Source organism: Acomys minous (assembly GCF_964271855.1).
Source record: "Acomys minous genome assembly, chromosome: 14".
NCBI lineage: Eukaryota > Metazoa > Chordata > Mammalia > Rodentia > Muridae > Acomys > Acomys minous.
This window is the reverse complement of record NC_140496.1, coordinates 16,509,306-16,521,338: the sequence shown is the minus strand read 5'-3', so window position 1 is coordinate 16,521,338 and position 12,033 is coordinate 16,509,306. Positions and strand designations below refer to the sequence as shown.

The 12,033-nt window shown below is 52.0% G+C and overlaps 1 protein-coding gene across 1 annotated transcript in view; it reads right to left on the bottom strand.

The window, feature by feature from the left end:
* Positions 1-6,845: 6,845 nt before the first annotated feature.
* BCAR1 (BCAR1 scaffold protein, Cas family member) overlaps positions 6,846-12,033 on the bottom strand; it is a gene marked incomplete at its 5' end in the record, with an annotated part of 34,073 nt that continues 28,885 nt past the window's right edge. The window contains 4 exon segments of the mRNA XM_084756660.1: positions 6,846-7,762; positions 9,292-9,381; positions 9,929-11,026; positions 11,794-11,910. Of these exon segments, the coding sequence (XP_084612786.1) occupies positions 7,250-7,762; positions 9,292-9,381; positions 9,929-11,026; positions 11,794-11,910 (1,818 nt within the window). The 3' untranslated portion in view covers positions 6,846-7,249.

Sequence of the window (12,033 nt, the reverse complement as noted above, 5' to 3'; positions counted from 1 at the left end):
CTCCAGAGGATGTTGTCCTGAGCTTCTTGGGCCCGGTAGGTGTCCCTCCTACAGGTGAGAGGGATTCTGGGTACCTGAGGGCACACTCTAGGGTGTTGTTTACCTGAGGTTGCTGCACGGGTAGCTGACTCCCTCTTTTCCCCTCCCCAGGATAGCACTGGTGGCCATTTCTGTGTGGGTCTCCTCATCAGGGAAGACTGGGTAGTCACTGCTGCCCACGGCAGCACTAGGGCCTGGGTTGCCTTGGGGCTTTAATTTTAGCTCCATCTGGGGTGAAGGAGGGGTGCAGACCTATTTTTCTTTTTATTAATTTTTATTATGTATACAATGTTTTGCCTGCATGTACAGCTGGAGGCGAGAAAAGGACACCAGCTCTCATTATGGATCCCGTCTTGGACATGCCTGCTCAACATGATTAAGGAGCCAGGGTTACGGCTGGATCAGTGGTAACATTAGCAGAGGGAGCCAAGACGGGGGCTCCATTTTCAGTCACCATGTTACAGAATTTCACAGAAGCCAACGAGAATGGCATCTCCTCAGTTGTGTAGGGGATGGAACAGTAGAACAGGGTAGGCCTGAGGATCCTGAGGATGCCTGGGTCTTCCCCTCTGCCAGCGGTCCCATGACCAGCCCCACTTCCTTTCAGCCAAACCAGCTCTATTGAACTTCTGTTTCATGCTGTTGCCTTGGCAGTAGACCTGACTTCCAGGGGATCTGGACTCTTCATAACTTCACCTAGTGAGCATGTGGACGGTGTCTACTGGGGCCATGTCCAGTAGCTAGGCTGCCTGATGGCCAGATCAAAGGCACTTTTCTTTTCCTGTGGTGCAACTCTGGTGGCTGTCTGCGCTCTCCTGGGGCAGTAGACACAGGCTCTACATCCACTTCTGCCATGTCGATTGAGCCCACTGCCTCTGCTCCCAGAAGCCTCAGTAAACCATGGTGTGTGAGTCAATGATTTCTGCCTCCTCTTTGGGGGCCTCCAAGGCTCTATTCTGTCCCAGAACTTAAAGCTTCACTGAGTTGGACCATACTGGGCGAGGTTAGATGAGGTGGGAGTTTCTGGAAGGGTCCCCACCACAAAAGCTCTACCTCCCCACAGGGTAGTAAGGGAGGACACAGGCTGATGAAATGAGATGTCACAGGAAAGGTAGGGTCTAGGTAAGCGGAGTCCAGGTTGACCCTGGCTTCTCCACATGTAAGGCTGCAGCGATGTTGCTAGTGTGCTCAGGGGCCCTGAGCTGGGGAGAGAGGGTGGGGAACCTAGCCCATTCTGACCTTATACACCTGTGGCTCTGTGACTCTTCCCCGGTGCCCTCTCCAGGCCTTCTCTTTCCCAAGCCGTGCTGGAGTCTCACGGACTTTATCAGACCAAGGACTTGTGATAAGGGGAATGTGGAGGCAGGCTGTGGTGGAAAGGCTCGGGAGGCCATCAGCTGGGACTCTCCCAGCCACACGCATGGTGACCTTGTTCAAGGTGGTTCTCAGCTATCAGCTTTGGTGAATAGAGGCCCAGACAGCTCGCAAACCTAGGTCACACCTACCTATTGTGGCCCCAATAGCCAGAAACAGGGAACGGAGATGACAAGGGGGAGGCTGTAAGGGCTTGCTGCTCTAAGAACCCCACCCTATCCTGGTGGGGTGCTAGTCCATGCTGGTAGCCAGATAGGCCATCTCATACAAGGTCTCTCTACATAGCCCTGTTCTGAAACTCACTCTATGGACCAAACTGACCTCAGACTCAGAGATCTACTTGCCTCTGCCTCCTGAGTGCTGGGACTAAAGGAGTGTGCCACCATGCCTGATTTACAGGGGCGTTTTTTGTTGTTGTTTTTGAAGACAGGGTTTCTCTTGTAGCCCTGGCTGTCCTTGAACTCAAGAGATCCACCTGCCTCTGCCTCCTGAGTGCTGGGATTAAAGGCCTGTGCCACCATGCAGGGGAATCTCTTTTTTTTCTTTCTTTCTTTCTTTTAAAAAAATTTTTTTAAAGCCTTATTACCTGGGGCTGGAGAGATGGCTCAGTGGTTAAGAGTACTGCCTGCTCTTCCAAAGGACCCGGGTTCAATTCCCAGCACCCATATGGCAGCTCACAACTGTCTGTAACTCTAAGATCTAACACCCTCACACCAATGCACATAAATTAAAATTTAAAAAATTTTTTTTAAAGATCTATTACCCATACAGTGTTCTACCTGCATGTAACACCTGCAGGCCAGAAGGCGGCACTAGATCTCATTATAGATGGTTGTGATCCATCATGTGGGAGTTGAACTCAGGACCCTTGGAAGAGCAGCCAGTACTCTTAAGCTCTGAACCATCTCTCCAGCCCTACAAGCGCATCTTAAACTCAAGCCGACACACCCTGGCCCTTCTCTTGTCATTATTTTGTCCAATCACTCAGGCATCCCCAAAGCTCCTTCCTGCTTTCAGGCCCTCATGGCTCCTCATGCTTTGCCCTGTCAGCAATGGATACGGGCAGCCTCCTGGGCTTGTTTATCCAGGAGTCTTAAGACACTTGATCTCAGGACATAAAAGCATTGAGGCACTCAGGAGCAACATATCCAAGGACTCAGCTCTAAAGGGACAGATTTTCCCCTGGGTGCACAGCTGGGCATAAGGTGTCTATCATAGAGATCCTCGCCCCAGGCCCCAACTTTAGATGCCCTGGGCCTTCACCCCCTCCCACACACAAAAGAGGGGCTCTCTAAGAATGTCTCCCAGGCTGAGTAGAGCTAAGGACTTTGTAGAGACTAAAGAGCTCAATGTTATGGGCTACACAGGTCTGGAATCTCCTAATCTTTGCTCTGGCCTATTGTAGACACATCCATTAGCTGCCCCTTAACTTTCAGGACCTGTCAGTAGGGAGGAGCATGCTGTCTGTCGCTGGTTCATGGCCTTAGCAGGTGTCTTTGCACATGAGAGGGGTTTCTGGGCATGTAGGGGGTATTCTGGAGCTAAGAGTGCTGCCCAGCTGGAACTTGAGACTTCCTGTTTTCTCACTAGAATAACAATGTTTTCCTCTTCTCCGGGAACCCACACCATCAAGGACTAGGTGGTCACTATCACTCCCTGGAGGCAGCTGGAAGGCCCTGGGAGTCAGAGAGTGACAACTCTAACTCCAGTCAAAACAGTTCCCAAAGGAAAAGGATCTCAGAGACCACAGGCTGGGGACAAGCTACCCGATCCCTAGTGGCGGAACTACAGCCCACCAGACATGCCTGCCTACCCAGTGTTGCCACCCACCACCCTCCTGTGCATGCAGAGAAACTGAGACCCAGGGTAAAGGAGGTTTACCTAAGGTGTCCCTGAGATTCTGAAGTCAAACTGTGACTCACCCCACCAACACACTTCTGTAGGGAGAGCCACCTTATGGCAGCCAGAGCACCTGCCGGTGACTCTGTCCAGGAAGTATCTGGATGCAGAGGGCAGATGACGTAGTCGGGAGGTGGGCTTGTGTGACCGTGGCAGAAGTCTTTGGGGACAGGGGCTACACGAGTGCCTACAGCATTTTGCTGTCTTCTCCAAGTGAAATCCACACACACACACACCTGCTTCTGACTAGAAGGTCAGGGAGGGAGGGCAGCAGAGAGCTCAATCAGTGGTTTCCAGCGTTTGCTGCTCTTCTGTAGGACCTCAGTTCAATTCCCAGCACCCAGCTACAAACCATCTGTAACTGCAGCTCCAGGGGATCACACACTCTTTTGACCTCTACAGACACCAGCATACACTCACACAGAGATAAAAGTAAATATAATACACACACACACTGGTTTGGGCTGGGGCTGAGTGACAATGTTGTTCTCCTGGTGTGTGAAAGCCCTGGGCTCAATCTCCAACACTAAAATAATAAATAAACCTGTCTTGTTGGAAAACATGATGCATAATAAAAATGGAATATGCCTATGTCATCATGGTGCCTGCATCAAGGTTCCTTCATCTGTCCCAGAATCTTGGGTGTCGTCTCTTCATGTCTACCCAGCCAGGTCCCCAAAGATTTGTTTGCATGCCTATGTATCCACAGGACTGTCCACCAGGACAACTCCCTGAGCCTGTCCACATCTGTTCACCTCTCCAAGGCACTGTCTTTATCTGCCCAAAAAGCATTTTTCCACAGGATAAGTGCCACAGCAGACTAAAGCACCTCTACTCACAGCACCAGTGTCCCTGCAGGGGCTTTTGATAGTATGAGATTTGTCTTGTTTGGGGGTCAAAATTCCAAGTGTATTCATAAATTGTAATTTCTCATTTCTTTAAAATCGTTTACTTAAAAAACCTACCAAGCAGGGGTCTGTGGAGACGGCCCAGTACTGGCTAAGCGCACCAATCACTTTGCAGAGGCCCCAGCAGCTATGGCAGCTCAACAACCACCATGTAACCCCAGTTCCAGAAGCCTGATGCTCTCCTCTGACCTCTATGGATCCCAGGCACACGAGGTGCACAGACGTACATGTAGGCAAAACGTTCATACACATAAACAATCTAAAATAAAACAGAAACTCCAAACAAAAAAGCAAAAACACAAAAACAATTCCTCTAAACCACCCACATGAAGGGCTCACAACAATCTGGTACTTCAGTTCCAGGGAACCCACGTCTCTGACCTCTTCAGGTATCTGCACTCAGGTATATATACCCACAGGCAGGGACACACACCTACATATACTTAAAAATTAATCTTAAAAATATTTAGCTAGGCAGCAGTGGCGTACATCTTTAATACCAGCACTTGGGAGGTAGAGGCAGTCGGATCTCTCCGAGTTCCAGGCCAGCCTAGTCTATAAAATGAGTCCCGACAGCCAAGGCTACACAAAGAAACCTTGTCTTGAAAAACCAAACCAAACCAAAAACCAAAACAACATCAAAAAACAACAAACAAAAAAACAAAACCAAAGAATCACCAAAGCTGGGCATGGTGGTGCATGCTTGTAATGCCAGCATGCAGAAGGGCAGAGGCAGGCAGACCTGACGACTTTGAGGCCAGCTTGGTCTACAAATCGAGTCCAGGTCAAGCCAGGATACATAGAGAAACCCTGTCTTGGGGGCAGGGGGGATGGAGTCCACCAAATAACTGGACATGGTGGTGCACATATAATCATAGCACTCAAGGGCCGCAGGCAGGATCAGCTCAGGGTCATCCTTGGCTGAGCTAGAGGCCAGCTTGGGCAACACAATTTCCACACCCTGCAAATAAACCCACCAAATACAAAAAGAAAAAGCAAGTAACAGGGTCCTGAAGAAAGCTTTGCACAAGTGGTAGCAACCTCCCAGGAAGTCTGCAGTACCACCTGCGGGTCCCCAGTGGCACGTCTCTAGCTCTTGAAAGGTGGACTGTGCTGCCTGTTGGTCCCAGCTGGAGGTTTTAGTTTATTTATTTTATTTTATTTTTCTTTCAGGACAACCGTTTGTTTGTTGTTGTTGTTCTTTTGAGACAGGGCTTCTCTGTGTAGCCTTGGCTGTCCTGGACTCGCTTTGTAGACCAGGCTGGCCTCGAACTCACAGCAATCCACTGGCCCCAGGACAAAAGTTTTTCTGTGGAGGCCCTGGCTGTCCTAGAACTTGTTCTGTAGACCAGATGTCACTGTCACCCAGCCTTTAGCTGGGAGTCTTCTGGCTAGGTAAGCAGTCGAGTGTGGACTCTGCTCACCTTGTTAGCCCAAGCAAGTTGTGCTCCCCAGGCTTCAACTCACTATGGATGCCGTCTCCCGTCACTGACAGGAGTTCCCAGAAAGGGGACACAGATGGTAGGCCCCTCTATACCTATCCGGGACATCCACACATGTACCTCAGAGGGCCAGGGAGGGAAGGACCAGTGACAGCCCTGCTTGAGGCCCAGGTCTTGTTCCACAGATGGTTTTAAGGACTCACGGCTGATTTTCAGTGAGCTGGTAGGATGGAGGTCTGTGACTGTGACACTAACGGCCTCTGCCTCTGAAGCCAAGATCTCATACACAAGCTGCATGAGGCGGCTCTGCCCTGTGTGTCCAACCTCTTCCTGCCTCCAAGTTCTGGGGCAGTCAGATAACCCACCCGAGGATCTGTACAATTTCTGACAGGGTCTCCTGCATGCTGCAGCTTCCGGCCCTCTACTCATAGGAGACCTTGTTGGGCCAGAAGGACCACAGCTCCCTGAGCTCCCAGCTGTCCAGGTCCCTCGGCTTAGAAGATAGAGATGGGGTTACAACAGAACCTAGACCTGCGTAAGGAGAAACCCCGAAAGACAGAGCAAAAGAAAGCCGAGAACCAGAACAGGCCCCGCACCTTCACTTCTGCTCTGGGGTCCTGGAGGCTCCGTACCCCCAGCACGGTTCCATGGTGACAGGTCACCTACTCCTAGCTCCCTCTCTATACCGGCAGCGAAACTGAGGTCCATATCCATGGCACAATGTTCAAAGGTGAGACCACTGTCAGGGTGCCAAACATACACTCCAGTCCTCCCTGAGCCACAGGCTGCCAGAACTCCCAGGAGAGGAGCCATCCAGGCCAAGGCCTGTTCTGGGCATCAGCCTTCCCAGCTTGGAGGCCACATCCATGTTTAATTCAAGGAGGACACTTCGGGTGTCCCAGACTGAAGTTCTCTCTAGAGCCAAGTTTGATGTAGTCTGGAAGGTGAGGCTGTTTTGTGCAGTACCTTGACTTGTGAGCTTCCTCGTTGGGGTACAGAAGAGCCAGCAGGTACCTGGCACAAAGGACACTGCCACCTAACTCCCTGCAGGTCCCTTGATTTTCTTCTGAAGGACCTTTCTTTTACCCTTCGCAGACTCTTCCCCACCACTCGTCACGTGGGTGGGTCAGGGACGCACCTACCTTCCCATCCACAGGAGCTCTCAGTCATCTCTGTAGGCTGCTTCTTGTTTTTAAAATTTTATTAAATGTAGACTATTAGTCAAATGATTGGAAAAAAATCAATAGTGAAAAATAGTTCTTTAGGGATTTTTCTTGGTGCAGAGGGGCATACCCCACTGTACTTGCCTGTCACAGGGAACACTGTAGATTGGGGCCCACATGTCCCCACCCTGGCAATCCCTAGCACTCTCATCTGGCTCGGCTCCTCAGTTTCTCTGAGAAGGAATCCCACATCCTGCCTTGCTATAAATATGTACAAATCCCTGGACAGTTGAGGGCACCAGGCCCAAGGTAGAGCTGGGGTTACCTGTCCCCAACCCTGCAGGATATCCACTTCCAAGACGAATGCCTGGGTAGCTCAGACCACCACTGCCCACTCCCTGGCCTCCACATCCTAGTCCTCTGCTCAGGCAGCAGCCAGCTGGCCCAGGACCCGGCGGAACTGCTGAGTGCTGTGGCCCAGCTCCTTGACCCTGTCTACCATGTCCTGGGCAGCAGAGGGTGAGGGATACTGCAGGGCAGCAGCCTTGGTGGTGGCCACAATGCCACGCAGGAGGTCACACAGCAGGTTGCTATAGTGGGTCACCTGGCTGCGCACGTCGGCTGCCTTTGCCTGCCGTGACAGTGTGTCCCCAATGAACACAAGCTTGTGTGCACTGAGGATGACAAACTTGCTGTGTGCCACGAAGATCTTGGGTGGCTGGTTGGTGGCCACTGCAGTGAAGAAGGCATCTACTGCATCTGTCAGTGTGGTCAGGTTGGCCTCACACTGCTCCAAGTAGAAGAGCAGCAGCTGTCGGTCTGAAGGCCCCAGGGCCCCTGTCCGCCCTGGCCCCAGGGGCTGGGCTGGTGTCCAGTTGGCCAAATCATGGTCTATGGGACGAGACACCTCCTGCTCCAGTCGCTCAAACTGTTTCAGCTGTGGGAGGCAGGACACAGTTAGGTTCTCAGCTGACAGACATGTGTAAACATCTGTACTCAGCACACAACTGTTTAGCACAAGAAAGTGACCCATAGTGTCAGCAGCAGCATTACTGCCTGAAGACATGTTAGGGAGTGCATAGGAAAGATACGTCACCCCAACTCTTGAAACAATGGCACTCCATGGCCAAACATGTTTAGCTATTACTAGGGAGGGGTATTTTGCCACATATCTTGGCTGGCCGCAAACTTGGGATCCTTATGCCTAAACCTCCCGAGTGCTGGGCTACAGGAATGTGCCTGTAATTACATGTTTCACTTGTTATGTGCCATACACATCCCAAGCAGGCGACACACGACTACTTACTTCTAGCATCATTACCCATGGTGCAGCTACCAACTACAAGCCCCACAGTGAGTAGCGCTGCTCAGGCTGGGCAAGCCGTTCCTTGCCTGCCTTTTCTACACCCAGAGGGGGGTGGTGAGAGTTTTCATATTTACTTTGAGTTATTATCCTCAAAACTGAATGTCTTTAGTATTTTTCAGAAATGCTTTCTTACCCTGAGAAATGATTCAAAATATGAAGAAAGCTGTGGCTAAGCACAGCACTGTAATTTATATGGAGAACTGGATACACTGAAAACATTCAACAATAGACATTATGTGGCCCATAAAAAGGAGTATGCACAATGTTTAATGCCTGGGAATGCTGCAGACAGCAGAGTGTGACTGCTCACAGTGTCACCTCGGGCAGGCACAGGGAGGCACGGCTTATAGAGATCGGTGGGCAGCAGCTAGGTTCAGCTTCTGAGATGCCTAAGGCTGCCAGTATGTGTTTGTTTTTGGTTTTTCTAAAAAAAAAATTTTTTTTTTAATTTTTAAGTTTTTCTAGACAGGGTTTCTTTCTCTCTGTGTAGCCTTGGCTGTCCTGGACTCGCTTTGTAGCCCAGGCTGGCTTTGAACTCAGTGATCCGCCTGCCTCTGCCTCACAAGTGCTGAGTGATGGGATTAAAGGTGAGTGCTGCCACACCGTTCCTTACTTCCTTCCTTGGTTTTTTGAGACAGGGTTTCTCTGTGTAACAGTCCTGACTGTCCTGGACTCATTTTGTAGACCAGGCTGGCCTCGAACTCAGAGATCTGCCTATCTCTGCCTCCTCTGCCAGTGTTTCTAATCCTACACTATCTTGTGCTATCTACAATGTACACATTACTGAAGTAACAATTTGTGCTAATTTACTGCTGTGCCTGACGTATGCTCAAGCATGCTAGTCAACTGCTAGTCTCAGCTCTCTGGTGAGAGCTTCAAAATAAGCCACATCAGACCAAGTGGGCAGTGCACTGCTGTAGTCTCAGCTACTCAAGAGTCTGCAGAGGTGTTCATGATGAGCACCACAGTGAGACTGCCATCTTAAATAACCGGCCCTAAGACAGGATGCCACGACGTTGGGCACAGTCTGGCTGGGTAGAGGGCAAGCAGGGCTGTACCCCTGGAGGCTCTCACTGAGAGGTGACTACTGGGAGCCTCACCTGCTGCAGCTCCAGTTGGCCCTTTCCCTGCCGCATGATGTTGCCCTTTTCCAGCAGTTCCTTCTGGGTCTTCTCAAATTCCTCCTTCCCCTAGAGAAAAGAGACAAGGCCTGGACTGACAAGTCTCTTCTGGGACAGAAGCACCAACAGGTCCCATGGGTGCAAGGGCCAGGGAACCACCAGGTGGCAGTGTAGGCACACCAGGCTGAGGAAGGTACCCATTTACAGGATGCACTCAGGCCACATGGCCATGGCCCTCCTGGGGCTCCCAGACCAGGCATCAAATCCAAATGCTGCCCTTGGCCCACAAATGAAAGGGCACGCAGGGGTCTTCTCAGGGATGCACCCTCAGCGCCTCCCCATTCCCCTTGTCTAGGCTCCCTAGGCCCCAGTGTCTCTTTGGAATGTCTGTACAGAATGGGCCCCAGAGAAGCCCATTCCCAGGGGAGCCATCCTGGTTGGCAATTCAAGCCCCAAGGACATAGCCTTATTGATCATCTACAAAAATAGGGAAAGACACAGGGAGGGCACTAGGTTCGCCAGTGACCAATCCTGGAGCCCAAATCTCCCTCTGACCACGAGAGCTCTCCGTGTGGGGTGAGAGGGAAGCTCCTGGCCTGGGCGTGCGGGCACTCACCTGCAGGTGGACGTAGTCGTAGTCCTCCATCCAGCCCCCTTCACTGTTCTCATACTGGCCATCTGGAGAGTCCTGGGAGGTGAACTTTGGAGGGGAGGGTAGAGGCCGTGACTGGATGCTGCTGGCTTTGTCAGTAGGGTTGGGGTGTAGGGAGCTGCTGCCCTCAGGCCCTGGGCCAGGGGCTTTGGTCCGTCTGAAAAGCAGTGAAGCATTGCCATGCAAAAAGGAGGCCAGCTGCTTGGCATCCTCGGGCACAGCCCTTGAGCAGGCCACCAGGCGGTCCAGGTCTTCAAGGGTGAATCCGGGGCTTCCCCGGCCACTGTCCAGGACCTGACCATGGACCACCAGTGTCTGATACACATCCTCCATCTTCTGTAGCTGCCGGCTAAGCTTGGCGTGCAAGGTGCGGTCAGAAGTATGGGTGGCATTGCTCACAGCACTGCGGGCAAACTCCAGGAGCTCGTGTACTGCTCCATGAACCGCAGCCACGGCAGCCTTCAGCTCCTGCACAGGAGGCTCCTGGGGCTCAGAGGTACTCCGCCAGCCCCCAGGGCCACTGGCACTACCCACCAGGTCCAGAAGGTGGGCTACGGTAGCACTCACACCCTGCTGCAGCCGAGCCAGGGACTCCACAGCAACCTCCAGCTCCAGGGGCTCCCGGCCTGGCACCACTACTTCCAAAGAAGATGCTGATTGGCTGCTGCGTGTGCTGCCCGTGCTAGAGGCCGACAGGCGCTTACCATCTGTCGGGGCCTCTCGTTCAGCTGGTGGCGGCACAGCATACACACCATCATCAATTACACTCCCATCAGCCACCTCAGAAGGGAGCACCCGTTCACGAGGCACATCATACAATGTTCCAGGGCCAGGCCGTCGCAAACCAGGGGGCACATCATAGAGGTCAGGAGCAGGGGGTGGTACATCGTACACATCCTCAGCTGGTGGGGAGTCGGGAGGGGGTGCAGCAAGGATCAATGGATGTCGGGTTGGGTCAAAGGGCTTGGGCTTGGCGAAGGCAGGGGGCACGTCGTATGTCTCCTCACGCTGCAGTGGGCCATCCGGCACATCCTTGCTCACAGAGGGAGGGACATCATACACCTAGGGACCAAGTGGCGGTTAAGGCTGTCATTCATGTGCCCAGCCTTGGAGCTGAAGCAAGACCCAGCTGGGGCCCACAGCCAGCAGGGTTCTTGGCTATGACAACTATGGCAAGTGCCTATCTCTGGGCCAGATGACTAAATCTCTGTGCCTGGATATTCATCAATAAGATGTGGAACTCCCTCACAGTATAAGGGCAGGTGTATTAGGTGTGTAGTGCAGTTCTTAACCGCAGGCATGTAGGAGAGACTTGCTACCATACTGCCAATGCTGCCTGCATCTTCCCCACCTCCATCTCCTGACCTCATCACTGATACTTTCCATTCTGTAGCAAGCCCTTAGCTGGGCTTTGTCCTGCATGATTGGCTACTGGTCCCTTTCACATCCGTAGTGTCCTAGTTTGGAAGAGAGTTTGTGTTCTTGCTGGTACTTCTCAGAGCATACGTAATGAGAAGGTCTGGCAATGGGCCATTTTCTGAACTCAGAAGGGCATTAAGCTTTCTTTTTTTAATTAACTAATTTTATGGCTGGATGTTTTGTTTGTATGTATGTCTGTGTACCACATGTATGTCTGGTGCCAAGAGGTAAGAAAGATCACCTGGGACCGCAGTTACAGATGGCTGCCAGTGCCTTGACCACTGAGCCAGCTCTCCAGCCTGGGCACTTAGTTTCTGTATCTGTCCACAGACCAAGTAAGGGCAGATCCAGGGTCTGCAGACAGCAGTCCCAAGGCCAGGGTGCACACATAGCATTTGCTGACTCCTTACCGAATGATGGTTGGAGGGTGGCAGGCCTTTCTCCACACTAGGGGGCACGTCATACACATCCAACAATGGGTCTCGGCCATTAGGGCCTTTGACTGCCATGGGCGGCGTGTCATATACCTGGAGGGCACAAAAGAAGGTGCAGTGGTAACTGTCAGGGACACCCGGTTTAATGGGAAAAGTAGAAATCCCCAAAAACCTACCTGGGCTGTGGCTGCTATACTACCCAGGCCCTGGATAGGC